Below are 20,787 nucleotides of genomic sequence, written 5' to 3' on the forward strand. Positions count from 1 at the left end.
TCTGTGGCTGCCTCCCTCTATGTTAGTCTCTCGTTCCCCCTCTCTCTCTGTGGCTGCCTCCCTCTCTGTTAGTCTCTCGTTCCCCCTCTCTCTCTTTGGCTGCCTCCCTCTCTGTTAGTCTCTCGTTCCCCCTCTCTCTCTGTGGCTGCCTCCCTCTCTGTTAGTCTCTCGTTCCCCCTCTCTCTCTGTGGCTGCCTCCCTCTCTGTTAGTCTCTCGTTCCCCCTCTCTCTCTGTGGCTGCCTCCCTCTCTGTTAGTCTCTCGTTCCCCCTCTCTCTCTGTGGCTGCCTCCCTCTCTGTTAGTCTCTCGTTCCCCCTCTCTCGCTGTGGCTGCCTCCCTCTCTGTTAGTCTCTCGTTCTCTCTCTCTCTCTGTGGCTGCCTCCCTCTCTGTTAGTCTCTCGTTCCCCCTCTCTCTCTGTGGCTGCCTCCCTCTCTGTTAGTCTCTCGTTCCCTCTCTCTCTCTGTGGCTGCCTCCCTCTCTGTTAGTCTCTCGTTCCCCCTCTCTCTCTGTGGCTGCCTCCCTCTCTGTTAGTCTCTCGTTCCCCCTCTCTCTCTGTGGCTGCCTCCCTCTCTGTTAGTCTCTCGTTCCCCCTCTCTCTCTGTGGCTGCCTCCCTCTCTGTTAGTCTCTCGTTCCCTCTCTCTCTCTGTGGCTGCCTCCCTCTCTGTTAGTCTCTCGTTCCCTTCTCTCTCTCTGTGGCTGCCTCCCTCTCTGTTAGTCTCTCGTTCCCCCTCTCTCTCTGTGGCTGCCTCCCTCTCTGTTAGTCTCTCGTTCCCCCTCTCTCTCTGTGGCTGCCTCCCTCTATGTTAGTCTCTCGTTCCCCCTCTCTCTCTCTGGCTGCCTCCCTCTCTGTTAGTCTCTCGTTCCCCCTCTCTCTCTGTGGCTGCCTCCCTCTATGTTAGTCTCTCGTTCCCCCTCTCTCTCTGTGGCTGCCTCCCTCTCTGTTAGTCTCTCGTTCCCCCTCTCTCTCTGTGGATGCCTCCCTCTCTGTTAGTCTCTCGTTCCCCCTCTCTCTCTTTGGCTGCCTCCCTCTCTGTTAGTCTCTCGTTCCCCCTCTCTCTCTGTGGCTGCCTCCCTCTCTGTTAGTCTCTCGTTCCCCCTCTCTCTCTGTGGCTGCCTCCCTCTCTGTTAGTCTCTCGTTCCCCCTCTCTCTCTGTGGCTGCCTCCCTCTCTGTTAGTCTCTCGTTCCCCCTCTCTCTCTGTGGCTGCCTCCCTCTCTGTTAGTCTCTCGTTCCCTCTCTCTCTCTGTGGCTGCCTCCCTCTCTGTTAGTCTCTCGTTCCCCCTCTCTCTCTGTGGCTGCCTCCCTCTCTGTTAGTCTCTCGTTCCCCCTCTCTCTCTGTGGCTGCCTCCCTCTCTGTTAGTCTCTCGTTCCCTCTCTCTCTCTTTGGCTGCCTCCCTCTCTGTTAGTCTCTCGTTCCCTCTCTCTCTCTGTGGCTGCCTCCCTCTCTGTTAGTCTCTCGTTCCCCCTCTCTCTCTGTGGCTGCCTCCCTCTCTGTTAGTCTCTCGTTCCCCCTCTCTCTCTGTGGCTGCCTCCCTCTCTGTTAGTCTCTCGTTCCCCCTCTCTCTCTGTGGCTGCCTCCCTCTATGTTAGTCTCTCGTTCCCCCTCTCTCTCTTTGGCTGCCTCCCTCTCTGTTAGTCTCTCGTTCCCACTCTCTCTCTGTAGTTAGGGCAATGTGATGAGGCCAGTGGTGGTGTTTCCATGATTCCACCCCCCTTTGAAAGGGACTCTGGGTGATCTAGTCGGTGTATTGGGGAGTTAGAGTGCCACGGTGTATTTCAATACGACAGCGAGGTTCACACGCCTCTCTCTGAGAGCTGCCGATGTGTGATCTCTTTCTCCCGTTCAGAACGGTGGCCACAGCAATACGACAGCGAGGTTCACACGACTCTCTCTGAGAGCTGCCGATGTGTGATCTCTTTCTCCCGTTCAGAACGGTGGCCACAGCAGCAGCTCCCCCCTTCTCATACCCAGCTAGTCTCACAGTGAGACACAGTGTGTTTGTGTGGTAATAGGAGTCACAACGATGGTCATCACACAGACACGCCAGCTAGGACAGGACTCATTCAATACTATTCCCATACTGATGAAATGTACACATACAACATTCCTTTCCCCAAGGCAACTACTCCATATGGAAATGTATTGCAGTGTGACAGGATATTGATCAGGTTATTGATCAGGTTATTGATCAGGATATTGATCAGGTTATTGATCAGGTTATTGATCAGGATATTGATCAGGTTATTGATCAGATCAGGTTATTGATCAGGTTATTGATCAGGATATTGATCAGGTTATTGATCAGCTATCCTGACATGAATAAACATCATATAGGGGATTCATCTGATATTGACAAAGTATCTGGTTGACTTGAAAATATGTTCAATACTTTTGATGCAAATGTATAGATGCTTTCATTACATAACCTGAACACACAGTGTCTAAAACGAGTCCTATTGTTAGCGAGCTCCATGTGAACTTCCTGCTGGTAACAGTAAGACAGACAGTAACACGATCCATGGTGTCAGTGGGCAACAATTACTACAAACAATCCTTTAAAACCCCTCCCTCCTTCAATACCTCCCCCCCCTACCTCTCTCTCCTTCAATCCCTCCCTACCTCTCTCTCTCTCTCTCTCCTTCAATACCTCCCTCCCTACCTCTCCCTCCTTCAATACCTCCCTCCCTACCTCTCTCTCTCTCTCTCCTTCAATACCTCCCTCCCTACCTCTCCCTCCCTAACTCTCTCTCTCCTTCAATACCTCCCTCCCTACCTCTCCCTCCTTCCCTCTCTCTCCCTCCTTCCCTCCCTTCCTACCCCTCTCTCCTGCAATACCTCCCTCCCTACCTCTCTCTCCTTCCTACCTCCCTCTCTCTCCTTCAATACCTCCCTCCCTCCCTCTCCTTCAATACCTCCCTCCCTACCTCTCTCTCCTTCCTCCCTACCCCTCTCTCCTTCAACACCTCCCTACCCCTCTCTCCTTCAACACCTCCCTACCCCTCTCTCCTTCAACACCTCCCTACCCCTCTCTCCTTCAACACCTCCCTCTCTCTCCCTCCTTCAATACCTCCCTCCCACCCTCTTTATCCTTCAATACCTCCCTCCCTCCCTCTCCTTCAACACCTCCCTCCCTCTCTCTCCCTCCCTCCCTACCTATCCTTCAATACCTCCCTCCCTTTTTCTCCTTCAATACCTTCCTCCCTCTCTCTCCCTCCTTCCCTACCTCCCTCCCTCCCTCTCTCTCCCTCCTTCCCTCCCTCTCTCCACTTCCCTCCCCCCTGCTTCCATCCCTCTCCCTCCCTCCTCACCAACCTATACCCCAACTAGAGTATTACAGCATTCGTGTACCATCATAGACAAAGGATTTGCTGTCTTTCACTCTGACACACACACCACACACACACACACACACACACACACACACACACACAGAGATCAACATCTAGATTGCAACAGTGTTTTTCCCCAGTCATGATTGTGTTCAGAGGAAGCGGGATGTTGTAAAGCACTGACATCTAAACCTCTCAATGTTCTAATGGGGAGGAGGACGGGACGAAGAGGACGGGACGAAGAGGACGGGACGAAGAGGACGGGACGAAGAGGACGGGACGAAGAGGACGGGAGAGGACGGGACGAAGAGGACGGGACGAGGACGGGACGAAGACAACAGCCAACCTGTCTGAATGATGAGGACGGGACGAAGACAACAGCCCACCTGTCTGAATGAGGAGGACGGGACGAAGACAACAGCCCACCTGTCTGAATGAGGAGGACAGGACGAAGACAACAGCCAACCTGTCTGAATGAGGAGGACGGGACGAAGACAACAGCCCACCTGTCTGAGTGAGGAGGACGGGACGAAGACAACAGCCCACCTGTCTGAATGAGGAGGACGGGACGAAGACAACAGCCCACCTGTCTGAATGAGGAGGACGGGACGAAGACAACAGCCCACCTGTCTGAATGAGGAGGACGGGACGAAGACAACAGCCCACCTGTCTGAGTGAGGAGGACGGGGCGAAGACAACAGCCAACCTGTCTGAATGAGGAGGACGGGACGAAGACAACAGCCCACCTGTCTGAATGAGGAGGACGGGACGAAGACAACAGCCCACCTGTCTGAATGAGGTGGACGGAACGAAGACAACAGCCAACCTGTCTGAATGAGGTGGACGGAACGAAGACAACAGCCCACCTGTCTGAATGAGGAGGACGGAACGAAGACAACAGCCCACCTGTCTGAATGAGGAGGACGGGACGAAGACAACAGCCCACCTGTCTGAATGAGGTGGACGGAACGAAGACAACAGCCCACCTGTCTGAATGAGGAGGACGGGACGAAGACAACAGCCCACCTGTCTGAATGAGGAGGACGGGACGAAGACAACAGCCCACCTGTCTGAATGAGGTGGACGGAACGAAGACAACAGCCCACCTGTCTGAATGAGGAGGACGGGACGAAGACAACAGCCCACCTGTCTGAATGAGGAGGACGGGACGAAGACAACAGCCCACCTGTCTGAATGAGGAGGACGGGACGAAGACAACAGCCAACCTGTCTGAATGAGGTGGACGGAACGAAGACAACAGCCCACCTGTCTGAATGAGGAGGACGGGACGAAGACAACAGCCCACCTGTCTGAATGAGGAGGACGGGACGAAGACAACAGCCCACCTGTCTGAATGAGGAGGACGGGACGAAGACCGTCACTAGAGCTCTGACAGACAACATGATACAGGCCGTATATATCTCTCTACCGTCACTAGAGCTCTGACAGACAACATGATACAGGCCGTATATCTCTCTACCGTCACTAGAGCTCTGACAGACACATGATACAGGCTGTATATCTCTCTACCGTCACTAGAGCTCTGACAGACAACATGATACAGGCCGTATATATCTCTCTACCGTCACTAGAGCTCTGACAGACAACATGATACAGGCTGTATATCTCTCTCTACCGTCACTAGAGCTCTGACAGACAACATGATACAGGCTGTATATCTCTCTACCGTCACTAGAGCTCTGACAGACAACATGATACAGGCCGTATATCTCTCTACCGTCACTAGAGCTCTGACAGACACATGATACAGGCTGTATATCTCTCTACCGTCACTAGAGCTCTGACAGACAACATGATACAGGCCGTATATCTCTCTACCGTCACTAGAGCTCTGACAGACAACATGATACAGGCTGTATATCTCTCTACCGTCACTAGAGCTCTGACAGACAACATGATACAGGCCGTATAGCCCTCTACCGTCACTAGAGCTCTGACAGACAACATGATACAGGCTGTATATCTCTCTACCGTCACTAGAGCTCTGACAGACAACATGATACAGGCTGTATATATCTCTCTACCGTCACTAGAGCTCTGACAGACAACATGATACAGGCCGTATATCTCTCTACCGTCACTAGAGCTCTGACAGACAACATGATACAGGCCGTATATCTCTCTACCGTCACTAGAGCTCTGACAGACAACATGATACAGGCCGTATATCTCTCTACCGTCACTAGAGCTCTGACAGACAACATGATACAGGCTGTATATCTCTCTACCGTCACTAGAGCTCTGACAGACAACATGATACAGGCTGTATATCTCTCTACCGTCACTAGAGCTCTGACAGACAACATGATACAGGCCGTATATCTCTCTACCGTCACTAGAGCTCTGACAGACAACATGATACAGGCCGTATATATCTCTCTACCGTCACTAGAGCTCTGACAGACAACATGATACAGGCCGTATATCTCTCTACCGTCACTAGAGCTCTGACAGACACATGATACAGGCTGTATATCTCTCTACCGTCACTAGAGCTCTGACAGACAACATGATACAGGCCGTATATATCTCTCTACCGTCACTAGAGCTCTGACAGACAACATGATACAGGCTGTATATCTCTCTACCGTCACTAGAGCTCTGACAGACAACATGATACAGGCCGTATATCTCTCTACCGTCACTAGAGCTCTGACAGACACATGATACAGGCTGTATATCTCTCTACCGTCACTAGAGCTCTGACAGACAACATGATACAGGCCGTATATCTCTCTACCGTCACTAGAGCTCTGACAGACAACATGATACAGGCTGTATATCTCTCTACCGTCACTAGAGCTCTGACAGACAACATGATACAGGCCGTATAGCCCTCTACCGTCACTAGAGCTCTGACAGACAACATGATACAGGCTGTATATCTCTCTACCGTCACTAGAGCTCTGACAGACAACATGATACAGGCTGTATATATCTCTCTACCGTCACTAGAGCTCTGACAGACAACATGATACAGGCCGTATATCTCTCTACCGTCACTAGAGCTCTGACAGACAACATGATACAGGCCGTATATCTCTCTACCGTCACTAGAGCTCTGACAGACAACATGATACAGGCCGTATATCTCTCTACCGTCACTAGAGCTCTGACAGACAACATGATACAGGCTGTATATCTCTCTACCGTCACTAGAGCTCTGACAGACAACATGATACAGGCCGTATATCTCTCTACCGTCACTAGAGCTCTGACAGACAACATGATACAGGCCGTATATCTCTCTACCGTCACTAGAGCTCTGACAGACAACATGATACAGGCCGTATATATCTCTCTACCGTCACTAGAGCTCTGACAGACAACATGATACAGGCTGTATATCTCTCTACCGTCACTAGAGCTCTGACAGACAACATGATACAGGCTGTATATCTCTCTACCGTCACTAGAGCTCTGACAGACAACATGATACAGGCCGTATATATCTCTCTACCGTCACTAGAGCTCTGACAGACAACATGATACAGGCTGTATATCTCTCTACCGTCACTAGAGCTCTGACAGACAACATGATACAGGCCGTATATCTCTCTACCGTCTCACAAACAGAGCAAAACCACTCCATGTATTTATGAGGAGAAGAGACCTTTGAAATAATCATTTTTCCGACTACTTAGCGCTACTTGAGGACGTGACACAGAGCACTCAGCAACACTCAACCCATCCCACGCCCCCGTTGGGTTTTACGCTGCTGCTACTCTCTGTTTATTATCTATGCATAGTCACTTTACCCTTACCTACATGTACATACTACCTCAATTAACCTGTACCCCCACACACTGACTCGGTACCCCCTGTATATAACCCTGCAGCGTAGCCTAGTGGTTAGAGCGTTGGACTAGTAACCAAAAGGTTCCAAGTTCAAATCCCTGAGCCGACAAGGTACAAATCTGTCATTCTGCCCCTGAACAAGGCAGTTAACCCCACTGTTCCCTGGTAGGCCATCATTAACAAGAACAGTGTAGCCCAGACTCATGTGGTGGACAGAGAGAGAGACTCCTGTGGTGGAGAGAGAGATAGACTCTGTATTAATCTACAGGACATCATGTCCTACAGTACTACAGTGTAGCCCAGACTCATGTGGTGAACACAGAGAGAGACTCATGTGGTGGACAGAGAGAGAGACTCCTGTGGTGAACACAGAGAGAGACGCATGTGGTGGACAGAGAGAGAGACTCCTGTGGTGAACACAGAGAGAGACGCATGTGGTGGACAGAGAGAGAGACTCATGTGGTGGACAGAGAGAGAGACTCATGTGGTGGACAGAGAGAGAGACTCATGTGGTGGACAGAGAGAGACTCATGTGGTGGACAGAGAGAGAGACTCCTGTGGTGGACAGAGAGAGAGACTCCTGTGGTGAACACAGAGAGAGATACTCCTGTGGTGGACAGAGAGAGAGACTCATGTGGTGGACAGAGAGAGAGACTCATGTGGTGGACAGAGAGAGAGACTCCTGTGGTGGACAGAGAGAGATACTCATGTGGTGGACAGAGAGAGAGACTCATGTGGTGGACAGAGAGAGAGACTCCTGTGGTGGACAGAGAGAGACTCATGTGGTGGACAGAGAGAGAGACTCATGTGGTGGACAGAGAGAGAGACTCCTGTGGTGGACAGAGAGAGAGACTCCTGTGGTGGACAGAGAGAGACTCATGTGGTGGACAGAGAGAGACTCATGTGGTGGACAGAGAGAGAGACTCCTGTGGTGGACAGAGAGAGACTCATGTGGTGGACAGAGAGAGAGACTCATGTGGTGGACAGAGAGAGAGACTCATGTGGTGGACAGAGAGAGACTCATGTGGTGGACAGAGAGAGAGACTCATGTGGTGGACAGAGAGAGATACTCTTGTGGTGGACAGAGAGAGACTCATGTGGTGGACAGAGAGAGACTCATGTGGTGGACAGAGAGAGAGACTCATGTGGTGGACAGAGAGAGAGACTCATGTGGTGGACAGAGAGAGAGACTCATGTGGTGGACAGAGAGAGACTCATGTGGTGGACAGAGAGAGAGACTCATGTGGTGGACAGAGAGAGAGACTCATGTGGTGGATAGAGAGAGAGACTCATGTGGTGGACAGAGAGAGAGACTCCTGTGGTGGACAGAGAGAGAGACTCATGTGGTGGACAGAGAGAGAGACTCATGTGGTGGACAGAGAGAGAGACTCATGTGGTGGACAGAGAGAGATACTCCTGTGGTGGACAGAGAGAGAGACTCATGTGGTGGACAGAGAGAGAGACTCATTACATTATCTGCTGTGTCTGAATTCTAATAATCCTGAAACACTCATCATTATCTCTGAGCTTGATATTTTAGACATGATGAATGTTTGATTTTGTGGTTTGACTTCTGACAGTGGAAGTTTGCTGTGTTCTCAGGCACCATCATCACTGACCTCATTCAGAGAGAAACCAAGAGTAGAACAGCTGTCTGAAAACAGAGAGGATAGAGAGACGAAAGAGAGGACGGATAGATAAAAGAGCAGGGATAGAGAGATGAAAGAGAGAGGATGGAGAATACGAGAGAAGAGAGAGAGGATGGAGAGATGAAAGAGAGAGGATGGAGAGACGAGAGATGAGAGGATGGAGAGACGAGAGATGAGAGGATGGAGAGATGAAAGAGAGACGACAGAGATATGAAAGAGAGAGGACGGAGAGATGAAAGAGAGGACGGAGAGATGAAAGAGGACGGAGAGATGAAAGAGAGGACGGAGAGATGAAAGAGAGAGGACGGAGAGATGAAAGAGAGAGGACGGAGAGATGAAAGAGAGGACGGAGAGATGAAAGAGAGAGGACGGAGAGACGAAAGAGAGAGGACGGAGAGACGAAAGAGAGAGGACGGAGAGACGAAAGAGAGGACGGAGAGACGAAAGAGAGGACGGAGAGATGAAAGAGAGAGGACGGAGAGATGAAAGAGAGAGGACGGAGAGATGAAAGAGAGGACGGAGAGATGAAAGAGAGAGGACGGAGAGATGAAAGAGAGGACGGAGAGATGAAAGAGAGAGGACGGAGAGACGAAAGAGAGAGGACGGAGAGACGAAAGAGAGAGGACGGAGAGACGAAAGAGAGAGGACGGAGAGACGAAAGAGAGAGGACGGAGAGATGAAAGAGAGAGGACGGAGAGATGAAAGAGAGAGGACGGAGAGATGAAAGAGAGAGGACGGAGAGATGAAAGAGAGAGGACGGAGAGACGAAAGAGAGAGGACGGAGAGACGAAAGAGAGAGGACGGAGAGATGAAAGAGAGAGGACGGAGAGATGAAAGAGAGGACGGAGAGATGAAAGAGAGGACGGAGAGACGAAAGAGAGAGGACGGAGAGACGAAAGAGAGAGGACGGAGAGACGAAAGAGAGAGGACGGAGAGATGAAAGAGAGAGGACGGAGAGATGAAAGAGAGAGGACGGAGAGACGAAAGAGAGAGGACGGAGAGATGAAAGAGAGAGGACGGAGAGATGAAAGAGAGGACGGAGAGATGAAAGAGAGGACGGAGAGACGAAAGAGAGAGGACGGAGAGACGAAAGAGAGAGGACGGAGAGACAAAAGAGAGAGGACGGAGAGATGAAAGAGAGAGGACGGAGAGATGAAAGAGAGAGGACGGAGAGATGAAAGAGAGAGGACGGAGAGACGAAAGAGAGAGGACGGAGAGATGAAAGAGAGAGGACGGAGAGACGAAAGAGAGAGGACGGAGAGACGAAAGAGAGAGGACGGAGAGACGAAAGAGAGAGGACGGAGAGACGAAAGAGAGAGGACGGAGAGATGAAAGAGAGAGGACGGAGAGATGAAAGAGAGAGGACGGAGAGACGAAAGAGAGAGGACGGAGAGACGACAGAGAGAGGACGGAGAGATGAAAGAGAGAGGACGGAGAGACGAAAGAGAGAGGACGGAGAGACGAAAGAGAGAGGACGGAGAGATGAAAGAGAGAGGACGGAGAGATGAAAGAGAGAGGACGGAGAGATGAAAGAGAGAGGACGGAGAGACGAAAGAGAGAGGACGGAGAGATGAAAGAGAGAGGACGGAGAGACGAAAGAGAGAGGACGGAGAGACGAAAGAGAGAGGACGGAGAGATGAAAGAGAGAGGACGGAGAGACGAAAGAGAGAGGACGGAGAGATGAAAGAGAGAGGACGGAGAGATGAAAGAGAGAGGACGGAGAGATGAAAGAGAGAGGACGGAGAGATGAAAGAGAGAGGACGGAGAGATGAAAGAGAGAGGACGGAGAGATGAAAGAGAGAGGACGGAGAGATGAAAGAGAGAGGACGGAGAGATGAAAGAGAGAGGACGGAGAGACGAAAGAGAGAGGACGGAGAGACGAAAGAGAGAGGACGGAGAGACGAAAGAGAGAGGACGGAGAGATGAAAGAGAGAGGACGGAGAGATGAAAGAGAGGACGGAGAGATGAAAGAGAGGACGGAGAGACGAAAGAGAGAGGACGGAGAGACGAAAGAGAGAGGACGGAGAGATGAAAGAGAGAGGACGGAGAGATGAAAGAGAGAGGACGGAGAGATGAAAGAGAGGACGGAGAGATGAAAGAGAGGACGGAGAGATGAAAGAGAGAGGACGGAGAGACGAAAGAGAGAGGACGGAGAGATGAAAGAGAGAGGACGGAGAGATGAAAGAGAGAGGACGGAGAGATGAAAGAGAGAGGACGGAGAGATGAAAGAGAGGACAGAGAGATGAAAGAGAGGACGGAGAGACGAAAGAGAGAGGACGGAGAGATGAAAGAGAGGACGGAGAGATGAAAGAGAGAGGACGGAGAGACGAAAGAGAGGACGGAGAGATGAAAGAGAGAGGACGGAGAGATGAAAGAGAGGACGGAGAGATGAAAGAGAGGACGGAGAGACGAAAGAGAGAGGACGGAGAGATGAAAGAGAGAGGACGGAGAGACGAAAGAGAGAGGACGAGAGACGAAAGAGAGACGACAGAGAGATGAAAGAGAGAGGACGGAGAGACGAAAGAGAGAGGACGGAGAGATGAAAGAGGACGGAGAGAGGATGGATAGATGAAAGAGTAGGGACAGAGAGAGAGAGAGATGAACTATGAGAATCAGAAGAACACAAACACACAGTTGAATAGATACGACTCCATCGTATCAAGGAGAACGTCAGGGTTCTGGACAGAACAAACGAGGCTTGTTGCTATGATACAATTACTTTCATATGCTCTAAGAACAGAGAATAAATCATGTAACAATTCATTATAGGGGTTGATTCTGCTCCACATCACCCTGGGCCTTCCTCTTACGCAATGACACAGGTCCTCTTCCTTAGGCCTTACAGCAAATGAGCAATTAACTGACTGAGCACAAGGTCACACGTGTCCTGCTTTCCTACAAGGCCGAGTGATCTAACCTTCACGTTAACCCGCTGTCCGCTTCTCTAATTACCTGTCTGTACACACTAACTCAGAGGAAAACCCCTGTATCTGTGTGGAATCAGCCAGCCCACTTCACCAGGGCTCCCTCCCTCCCTCCTTCCTTCCTTCCTTCCTTCCTTCCTTCCTTCCTTCCTTCCTTCCTTCCTTCCTTCCTTCCTTCCCTCCCTCCCTCCCTCCCTCCCTCGCTCGCTCCCTCCCTCCCTCCCTCCCTCCACCGTGAATAAGGTCTCCCAATCAGAGAGAGAGAAATAAACTAACCCTATCTCTCCCCCCCCCCCTCTCATACACCACAGTGACCAACACTATCTCCCCCCCCCCCCTCTCTCATACACCACAGTGATCAACACTATCTCTCCCCCCCCTCTCATACACCACAGTGACCAACACTATCTCTCCCCTCCTCTCTCTCTCTCTCTCATACACCACAGTGACCAACACTATCTCTCCCCTCCCCCTCTCTCTCATACACCACAGTGACCAACACTATCTCTCCCCTCCCCCTCTCTCTCATACACCACAGTGACCAACACTATCTCTCCCATCCCCCTCTCTCTCTCATACACCACAGTGACCAACACTATCTCTCCCCTCCCCCTCTCTCATACACCACAGTGACCAACACTATCTCTCCCCTCCCCCTCATACACCACAGTGATCAACACTCTCTCCCCTCCCCCTCCCCCTCTCTCTCATACACCACAGTGACCAACACTATCTCTCCCCTCCCCCCCTCTCTCTCATACACCACAGTGACCAACACTATCCCCCCCCCTCTCTCTCATACACCACAGTGACCAACACTATCCCCCCCCTCTCTCTCATACACCACAGTGACCAACACTATCCCCCCCCTCTCTCTCATACACCACAGTGACCAACACTATCTCTCCCCTCCCCCTCCCCCTCCCCCTCATACACCACAGTGACCAACACTATCTCTCCCCTCCCCCTCCCCCTCCCCCTCATACACCACAGTGACCAACACTATCTCTCCCCTCCCCCCCTCTCTCATACACCACAGTGACCAACACTATCTCTCCCCTCCCCCCCTCTCTCATACACCACAGTGACCAACACTATCTCTCCCCTCCCCCTCTCTCTCATACACCACAGTGACCAACACTATCTCTCCCCTCCCCCCTCTCTCTCATACACCACAGTGACCAACACTATCCCCCCCCCTCTCTCTCATACACCACAGTGACCAACACTATCCCCCCCCCTCTCTCTCATACACCACAGTGACCAACACTATCCCCCCCTCTCTCTCATACACCACAGTGACCAACACTATCTCTCCCCTCCCCCTCCCCCTCCCCCTCATACACCACAGTGACCAACACTATCTCTCCCCTCCCCCTCCCCCTCCCCCTCATACACCACAGTGACCAACACTATCTCTCCCCTCCCCCCTCTCTCATACACCACAGTGACCAACACTATCTCTCCCCTCCCCCCCTCTCTCATACACCACAGTGACCAACACTATCTCTCCCCTCCCCCTCTCTCTCATACACCACAGTGACCAACACTATCTCTCCCCTCCCCCCCTCTCAATTCAAAGGGCTTTATTGACACAGGAAACATATGATTACATTGCCAAAGCAAGTGAAATAGATAATACATTTGTATTTTTTTTACAGTAAATATTACACTCACAGAAGTTCCAAAATAATAAAGACATTACAAATGTCATACTATGTATATATACAGTGGTGTAATGATGTATAAATAGTTAAAGTACAAAAGGGATAATAAATAAACATAAATATGGGTTGTATTTACAATGGTGTTTGTTCTTCACTGGTTGCCCTTTTCTTGTGGCAACAGGTCATAAATCTTGCTGCTGTGATTGGTCACTGTGGTATTTCACCCAGTAGATATGGGAGTTTATCAAAATTGGGATTGTTTTTAAATTATTTGTGGGTCTGTGTATTCTGAGGGAAATATGTGTCTCTAATATGGTCATACATTGGACAGGAGGTTAGGAAGTGCAGCTCAGATTCCACCTCATTTTGTGGGCAGTGAGCACATAGCCTGTCTTCTCTCGAGAGCCAGGTCTTCCTACGGCGGCCTTTCTCAATAGCAAGGCTATGCTCACTGAGTCTGTACATAGTCAAAGCTTTCCTTAAGTTTGGGTCAGTCACAGTGGTCAGGTATTCTGCCACTGTGTCGTCTTTGTTTAGGGCCAAACACTGTATCCCCCTCTCTCATACACCGCAATGACTAACACACTCTCTCTCTCTCTCACTCAGGAACCATGGTGAGCAAGGCGGAGGGTGGTAAAAGCATGCTCACCAACTCCGAGTCAGACTCAGAGGTGGCGCCCACCCCCTCCCCTTCCGCCTCGCTGGCCCTGGAGGTCAAATACTCCTTCCTGGACACCAGCAGCAGGTCACAGCAGCAGGTGTGTGTGTGTGTGTCCGTGTGCGGTGTCTGGGAGATTGAGAAATAACATCGAGATCGCAAAAGACGAATGTTGAAAATATGACAATAAAGTTGTATTGTAGGTGAGGAAGAGGAACAAGGCCCTTCAGGTGAGATTCAAGGACATCTGCGAGGCGCAGAACGAGCAGAGAGAGGCCGCTCTACAGATGGCCGGGAAGGGGGGCAAGCCAGTCTCATACAAGGTCTGTCACCAACCCTCCCTTCGGTTTGGGAACATATATTCATGTATTATTGTACTATGACCGTGGAATATAAGAAACACGGTCCTGGGGACTCCAAGGGCTGCACATTTAGCTTGTTCCTTCATAATGAGTTGATGATTTCAATCAGCTGTGAAGTACGAGGTCAACCACCTGAACGAGCAGCCCTCGAGGTCCCCAGGAGAGGGTTTGGGAAACCCTGGTTTATAAATGTCTCAAAACTCTAAGTGGTTCTCAATGTTGTTTTTACTTTGTATCGTGTCGCTGTTGAAGAGTAACACTTTTCAAACCTCTAAACCGTTTTCCAAGGTGGCGTACCGGAAGTACATGACAGTTCCCGCCCGGCGCTCCATCCCCAACGTCACCAAGAGCACCGGGGTCCAGACCTCCCCAGACCTCAAGGGCCGTTACAAGACGTTTCCCTTCGAGAGGAAAAAGGGTCACAGTCACACCAAGCACGTAGCAGCGGTGGAGCGAGACAAGGGCCACAACAACGCGTTTGTCATCGCCGTCAAGAACTCGAAAGCTGTGGAGCGTTTAGGGGACAGGGAAGGGGACAGGGAAGGGGACAAGGGTGCCTGCGGTGGAAGAGGAGTACAGAGAACCAGGGCTTTGTTGCATACTACGGAGTGCATGGCTAAGGTGGAGAAGCACTGTACAGACGGAGATGATGTCCTCTACTCTGACTGTCTGATGCTCACAGACGGCCCCTCTCCCTCCAACACGCCCAGCTCCAACCCTCAGGCCACGGACTACCAGATCTGCCGTGTCGAATCCAAACCCCTGGAAGGATTACAACACAGGGAACTGGACTCCTTGGACAGTTGCTCGGACCGGTCGGCCAGTAAACGGCAGCTGCTTCACTCGGAGGAGCCGGGCTCTAGCAGGACTCTGCCGGGGGACATGAGGGGGTCTTCCTCAGCCTCCAAGGTGACCGGCCCCATATCCTGGAACTCTCTGACCCAGGTGGAGTGTCTGGAGAGCACGACAGCGCGGAGCAAACGAATGAAGGGACTAGAGCTCAACGGACTACAGTCTCAGACTCTACCGCGGGCCGCTGGCTGCACTACCCAGGCGCAGTGCCATGAACCAGCAACGTTCTCACCACAGACGCCGTCACCCCGGACCACGGGGGAGGCGGTGGGCTGTGGGGGTAGGGGGGTTGAACCAGCGACTGTAGCGACTGCGGGGGGAGGTGACCCCGGGGAGGCCTGTAAACAGATAGTACCGGTAGTGACTCAGACAGGGGACGGAGGAGGGGACGTGAAAGCACAGCTTCAGGCCATGGAGAACCTGATCTCCTCCAGTCAGGAGACCATCAAAGTCCTACTAGGAGTTATCCAGGAGCTGGAGAAGGGAGAGGCTCACAGAGAGGGGTAAGGATACTTTATTATCACTATCTATCTGATGTGTGCGTCCTATAACCTACTGGTTAACAGTAGAGTAGGCTGGGTCCTATAACCTACTGGTTAACAGGAGAGTAGGCTGGGTCCTATAACCTACTGGTTAACAGGAGAGTAGGCTGGCTCCTATAACCTACTGGTTAACAGCAGAGTAGGCTGGCTTCTATAACCTACTGGTTAACAGGAGAGTAGGCTGGCTTCTATAACCTACTGGTTAACAGGAGAGTAGGCTGGCTCCTATAACCTACTGGTTAACAGCAGAGTAGGCTGGCTTCTATAACCTACTGGTTAACAGGAGAGTAGGCTGGCTTCTATAACCTACTGGTTAACAGGAGAGTAGGCTGGCTTCTATAACCTACTGGTTAACAGGAGAGTAGGCTGGCTTCTATAACCTACTGGTTAACAGTAGAGTAGGCTGGGTCCTATAACCTACTGGTTAACAGGAGAGTAGACTGGGTCCTATAACCTACTGGTTAACAGGAGAGTAGGCTGGGTCCTATAACCTACTGGTTAACAGCAGAGTAGGCTGGGTCCTATAACCTACTGGTTAACAGGAGAGTAGACTGGCTCCTATAACCTACTGGTTAACAGCAGAGTAGGCTGGCTTCTATAACCTACTGGTTAACAGGAGAGTAGGCTGGCTTCTATAACCTACTGGTTAACAGGAGAGTAGGCTGGCTTCTATAACCTACTGGTTAACAGGAGAGTAGGCTGGCTCCTATAACCTACTGGTTAACAGGAGAGTAGGCTGGCTCCTATAACCTACTGGTTAACAGGAGAGTAGGCTGGGTCCTATAACCTACTGGTTAACAGCAGAATAGACTGGGTCCTATAACCTACTGGTTAACAGCAGAGTAGACTGGGTCCTATAACCTACTGGTTAACAGGAGAGTAGGCTGGCTCCTATAACCTACCGGTTAACAGGAGAGTAGGCTGGCTCCTATAACCTACTAGTTAACAGGAGAGTAGGCTGGCTCCTATAACCTACCGGTTAACATCAGAGTGAACTAGTTAACATGAGAGACTGGGTAGTGATGGTGATCAGGGGACTATATATACTAGTTATACTGGTTAACATGAGAGACTGGGTAGTGATGGTGATCAGGGGACTAGTTATACTGGTTAACATGAGATAATGGGTAGTGATGGTGATCAGGGGACTAGTTATACTGGTTACCATGAGATACTGGGTAGTGATGGTGATCAGGGGACTAGTTATACTGGTTAACATGAGATAATGGGTAGTGATGGTGATCAGGGGACTAGTTATACTAGTTATACTGGTTAACATGAGAGACTGGGAAGTGATGGTGATCAGGGGTCTATCTATACTAGTTATACTGCTTAACATGAGACTGGGTAGTGATGGTGATTAGGGGACTAATCACCATCACCCGAGTCTCCCGGGTGGCGCAGTGGTCTAGGGCACTGCATCGCAGTGCTAGCTGCGCCACCAGAGTCTCTGGGTTCGCGCCCAGGCTCTGTCGCAGCCGGCCGCAACCGGGAGATCCGTGGGGCGACCCACAATTGGCATAGCGTGGTCCGGGTTAGGGAGGGTTTGGCCGGTAGGGAGGGTTTGGCCGGTAGGGAGGGTTTGGCCGGTAGGGAGGGTTTGGCCGGTAGGGAGGGTTTGGCCGGTAGGGAGGGTTTGGCCGGTAGGGAGGGTTTGGCCGGTAGGGATATCCTTGTCTCAGTATGTAAAAAAAATAAATACAATGTAATAAAATGTATGCACTCTACTGTAAGTCGCTCTGGATAAGAGTGTCTGCTAAATGACTAAAAATGTAAATGTAGTTATACTGGTTAACATGAGAGACTGGGTAGTGATGGTGACCAGGGGACTATCTATACTAGTTATACTGGTTAACATGATATACTGGGTAGTGATGGTGATCAGGGGACTAGTTATACTGGTTAACATGAGAGACTGGGTAGTGATGGTGATCAGGGGACTAGTTATACTAGTTAACATGAGATAATGGGTAGTGATGGTGATCAGGGGACTAGTTATACTAGTTATACTGGTTAACATGAGACTGGGTAGTGATGTGTTGCAGTATTATTTAAAACTACTTCATGTGGTGTCTAATATCTTGTCCAACTGTCTGTATATCTGAAACTAATCAACACTCTAGAATATACCCTTCTAGCCAATCAGCATGGAGTATTGAACAACGCTGTAGTATAAGCGAGAGAGGAACCATGGAAGACCCAGCAGCATCACATTATGAATCATTCAGATATGATGAATCCTCTGGTCATGGTGTGTTTCATGTACTGTAGAAAAGCCTGTGGGATGAGCGTGTAATACCAGAACTCTGATTCAGAACTAATGGACTAGTCCATCTAGGTTGTATTGGTGGAATACCAGAACTACAGGACTAGTCCATCTAGGTTGTAATGGTGGAATACCAGAGCTCTGATCCAGAACTACAGGACTAGTCCATCTAGGTTGTAATGGTGGAATACCAGAACTACAGGACTAGTCCATCTAGGTTGTATTGGTGGAATACCAGAACTACAGGACTAGTCCATCTAGGTTGTAATGGTGGAATACCAGAGCTCTGATCCAGAACTAATGGACTAGTCCATCTAGGTTGTAATGGTGGAATACCAGAGCTCTGATCCAGAACTAATGGACTAGTCCATCTAGGTTGTAATGGTGGAATACCAGAGCTCTGATCCAGAACTAATGGACTAGTCCATCTAGGTTGTATTGGTGGAATACCAGAACTACAGGACTAGTCCATCTAGGTTGTAATGGTGGAATACCAGGGCTCTGATCCAGAACTACAGGACAGGTCCATCTAGGTTGTATTGGTGGAATACCAGAACTACAGGACTAGTCCATCTAGGTTGTATTGGTGGAATACCAGAGCTCTGATCCAGAACTAATGGACTAGTCCATCTAGGTTGTAATGGTGGAATACCAGAGCTCTGATCCAGAACTACAGGACTAGTCCATCTAGGTTGTAATGGTGGTGAACATCGTTCATAGCCTTATTGAACACAATGGAACAGAACAGGAGTTAAAAGGGATGTGAGGAAGTCCCTTATAGGACGTCTGTTCAGGACACGTTCCCTGTCATACTGATGTGTGATCTTTAGAGAATAATATTATCCAAACAAACGGTAGGGTACTAAACGGGATGGGGGGGGGACGACGACAACAGTGTAGCATCTATCTAGCCACTGTATCTGTCACAGAGAAGTCAGAGTACTGAATGGGATCTTTAAAGAATAATATTATCCAGACAAACTGAAGGGTACTAAACGGGATGGGGGGGGGACGACGACAACAGTGTAGCATCTATCTAGCCACTGTATCTGTCACAGAGAAGTCAGAGTACTGAATGGGATCTTTAACAGGGACCACATCCTTTGGGGATTTTCTCTAGATATCAACAAAACACTGGAGCTATTCTGCTAGCGGACCAACCAATCATCTGGCTCAATTTGTCCCAAGTGGTTTGACGAGCCAGTCAGGTTATATCATGTGATCACAACAACAAGGTGAGTGTTTTACTGAGCCACTGCTTCAGATCCATCCTGGCAATTCACTACAGGAAAACAAAACCTTTCACTTCTTAATACCCTACAGGGCTGAGATGACAGGACCATCTCGGGTGACGGGGGTGTGTGTGTGTGTCTTGGGTGTGGGTCTTGTGTGTGTGTGTGTGTGTGTGTGAGAGAGAGAGAGACTTTTGTGATGTGTGTGTGTGTGAGAGAGACAGACTTGGGTGATGTGTGTGTGTGTGTGTGTGTGTGAAAAGAGAGAGCGAGAGACCCTTGGATGATGTATGTGAGAGAGACTTGTGTGTGTGTGTGTGTGTGTGTGTGTGTCTGTGTGAGAGAGAGACAGAGACACTTGTGTGTGTGTGTGAGAGACTTGGGTGATGTATGTGAGAGAGACAGAGACACTTGTGTGTGTGACACAGTGCATTTGGCTGCAGTCCAGGAAGGTGATTAAAAACAAACAAATCTCCTCACAAAACGACTTAATTACTTCCCTTAGCAGGAGATGATTAGCTAGATAGAGAGCTAGGTAGACTGGTGTACATGTTAGTGGCATGGCAGCTCTCGCTCTGTGTGTGTGAGAGACAGAGACAGAGACAGAGACAGAGAGAGAGAGAGAGAGAGAGAGAGAGAGAGAGAGAGAGAGAGAGAGAGAGAGAGAGAGAGAGAGAGAGAGAGAGAGAGAGAGACGTGCTCCTCAGCCTTAAGTGTCCCTCGTTAGCGTCTGAGGTGAAGCGATCAGATAACACACCTGAGGAGGGTCATGTGTGTTTGTAAGGCAGAGGTCCTCTGAGTTGGCGCCAGGTATGGGCTGAATAAGAAGGAAGTGGTAGTGGCTAAGCAAGGAGAGTGACGTCCTTTACACCTGAGCTAAAGTATCATTATTGAACTAGACAAGTCAGTTAAGAACAAATTCTTATTTACAATGACGGCCTACCCCGGTCAAACCCTAACGACACCGGGCGTGGGACTCCCAGTCACGGCCGGTTGTGATACAGCCTGGATTCGAACCAGGGTCTGTAGTGATGCCTCTAGCACTAAGATGCAGTGCCTTAGACCGCTGTGATACAGCCTGGAATGGAACCAGGGTCTGTAGTGACACCTCTAGCACTGAGATGCAGGGCCTTAGACCGTTGTGATACAGCCTGGAATGGAACCAGGGTCTGTAGTGACGTCCCCAGCACTGAGATGCAGTGCCTTAGACCGCTGTGATACAGCCTGGAATGGAACCAGGGTCTGTAGTGACGCCTCTAGCACTGAGATGCAGTGTCATAGACCGCTACACCACTCAGGAGCCCAGAAGACTATTTCATATGACTCATGTAGTAGTAGTAGTTGTAGTTGTAGTTGTAGTAGTAGTAGTAGTTGTAGTTGTAGTAGTAGTAGTTGTAGTTGTAGTAGTAGTAGTAGTAGTAGTAGTTGTAGTAGTTGTAGTAGTAGTAGTAGTAGTAGTAGTAGTAGTAGTTGTAGTTGTAGTTG

At 50.2% G+C, this 20,787-nt stretch overlaps 2 protein-coding genes across 2 annotated transcripts in view; one reads left to right on the forward strand and one right to left on the reverse strand.

The window, feature by feature from the left end:
• Positions 1-20,787, reverse strand: part of dock1 (dedicator of cytokinesis 1) — an 800,130-nt gene that overhangs the window by 329,822 nt on the left and 449,521 nt on the right. The window lies entirely within an intron of this gene.
• The window catches only part of LOC139571619 (inhibitory synaptic factor 2A), an 84,531-nt gene that overhangs the window by 20,946 nt on the left and 42,798 nt on the right, over positions 1-20,787 (forward strand). Inside the window, exons 2-4 of the mRNA XM_071394663.1 lie at positions 13,997-14,148; positions 14,252-14,371; positions 14,699-15,765. Coding sequence (XP_071250764.1) covers positions 14,002-14,148; positions 14,252-14,371; positions 14,699-15,765 — 1,334 coding nt within the window. The 5' untranslated portion in view covers positions 13,997-14,001. The remainder of the gene's footprint in view (positions 1-13,996; positions 14,149-14,251; positions 14,372-14,698; positions 15,766-20,787) is intronic.

This window comes from Salvelinus alpinus, chromosome 3 (assembly GCF_045679555.1).
Source record: "Salvelinus alpinus chromosome 3, SLU_Salpinus.1, whole genome shotgun sequence".
NCBI lineage: Eukaryota > Metazoa > Chordata > Actinopteri > Salmoniformes > Salmonidae > Salvelinus > Salvelinus alpinus.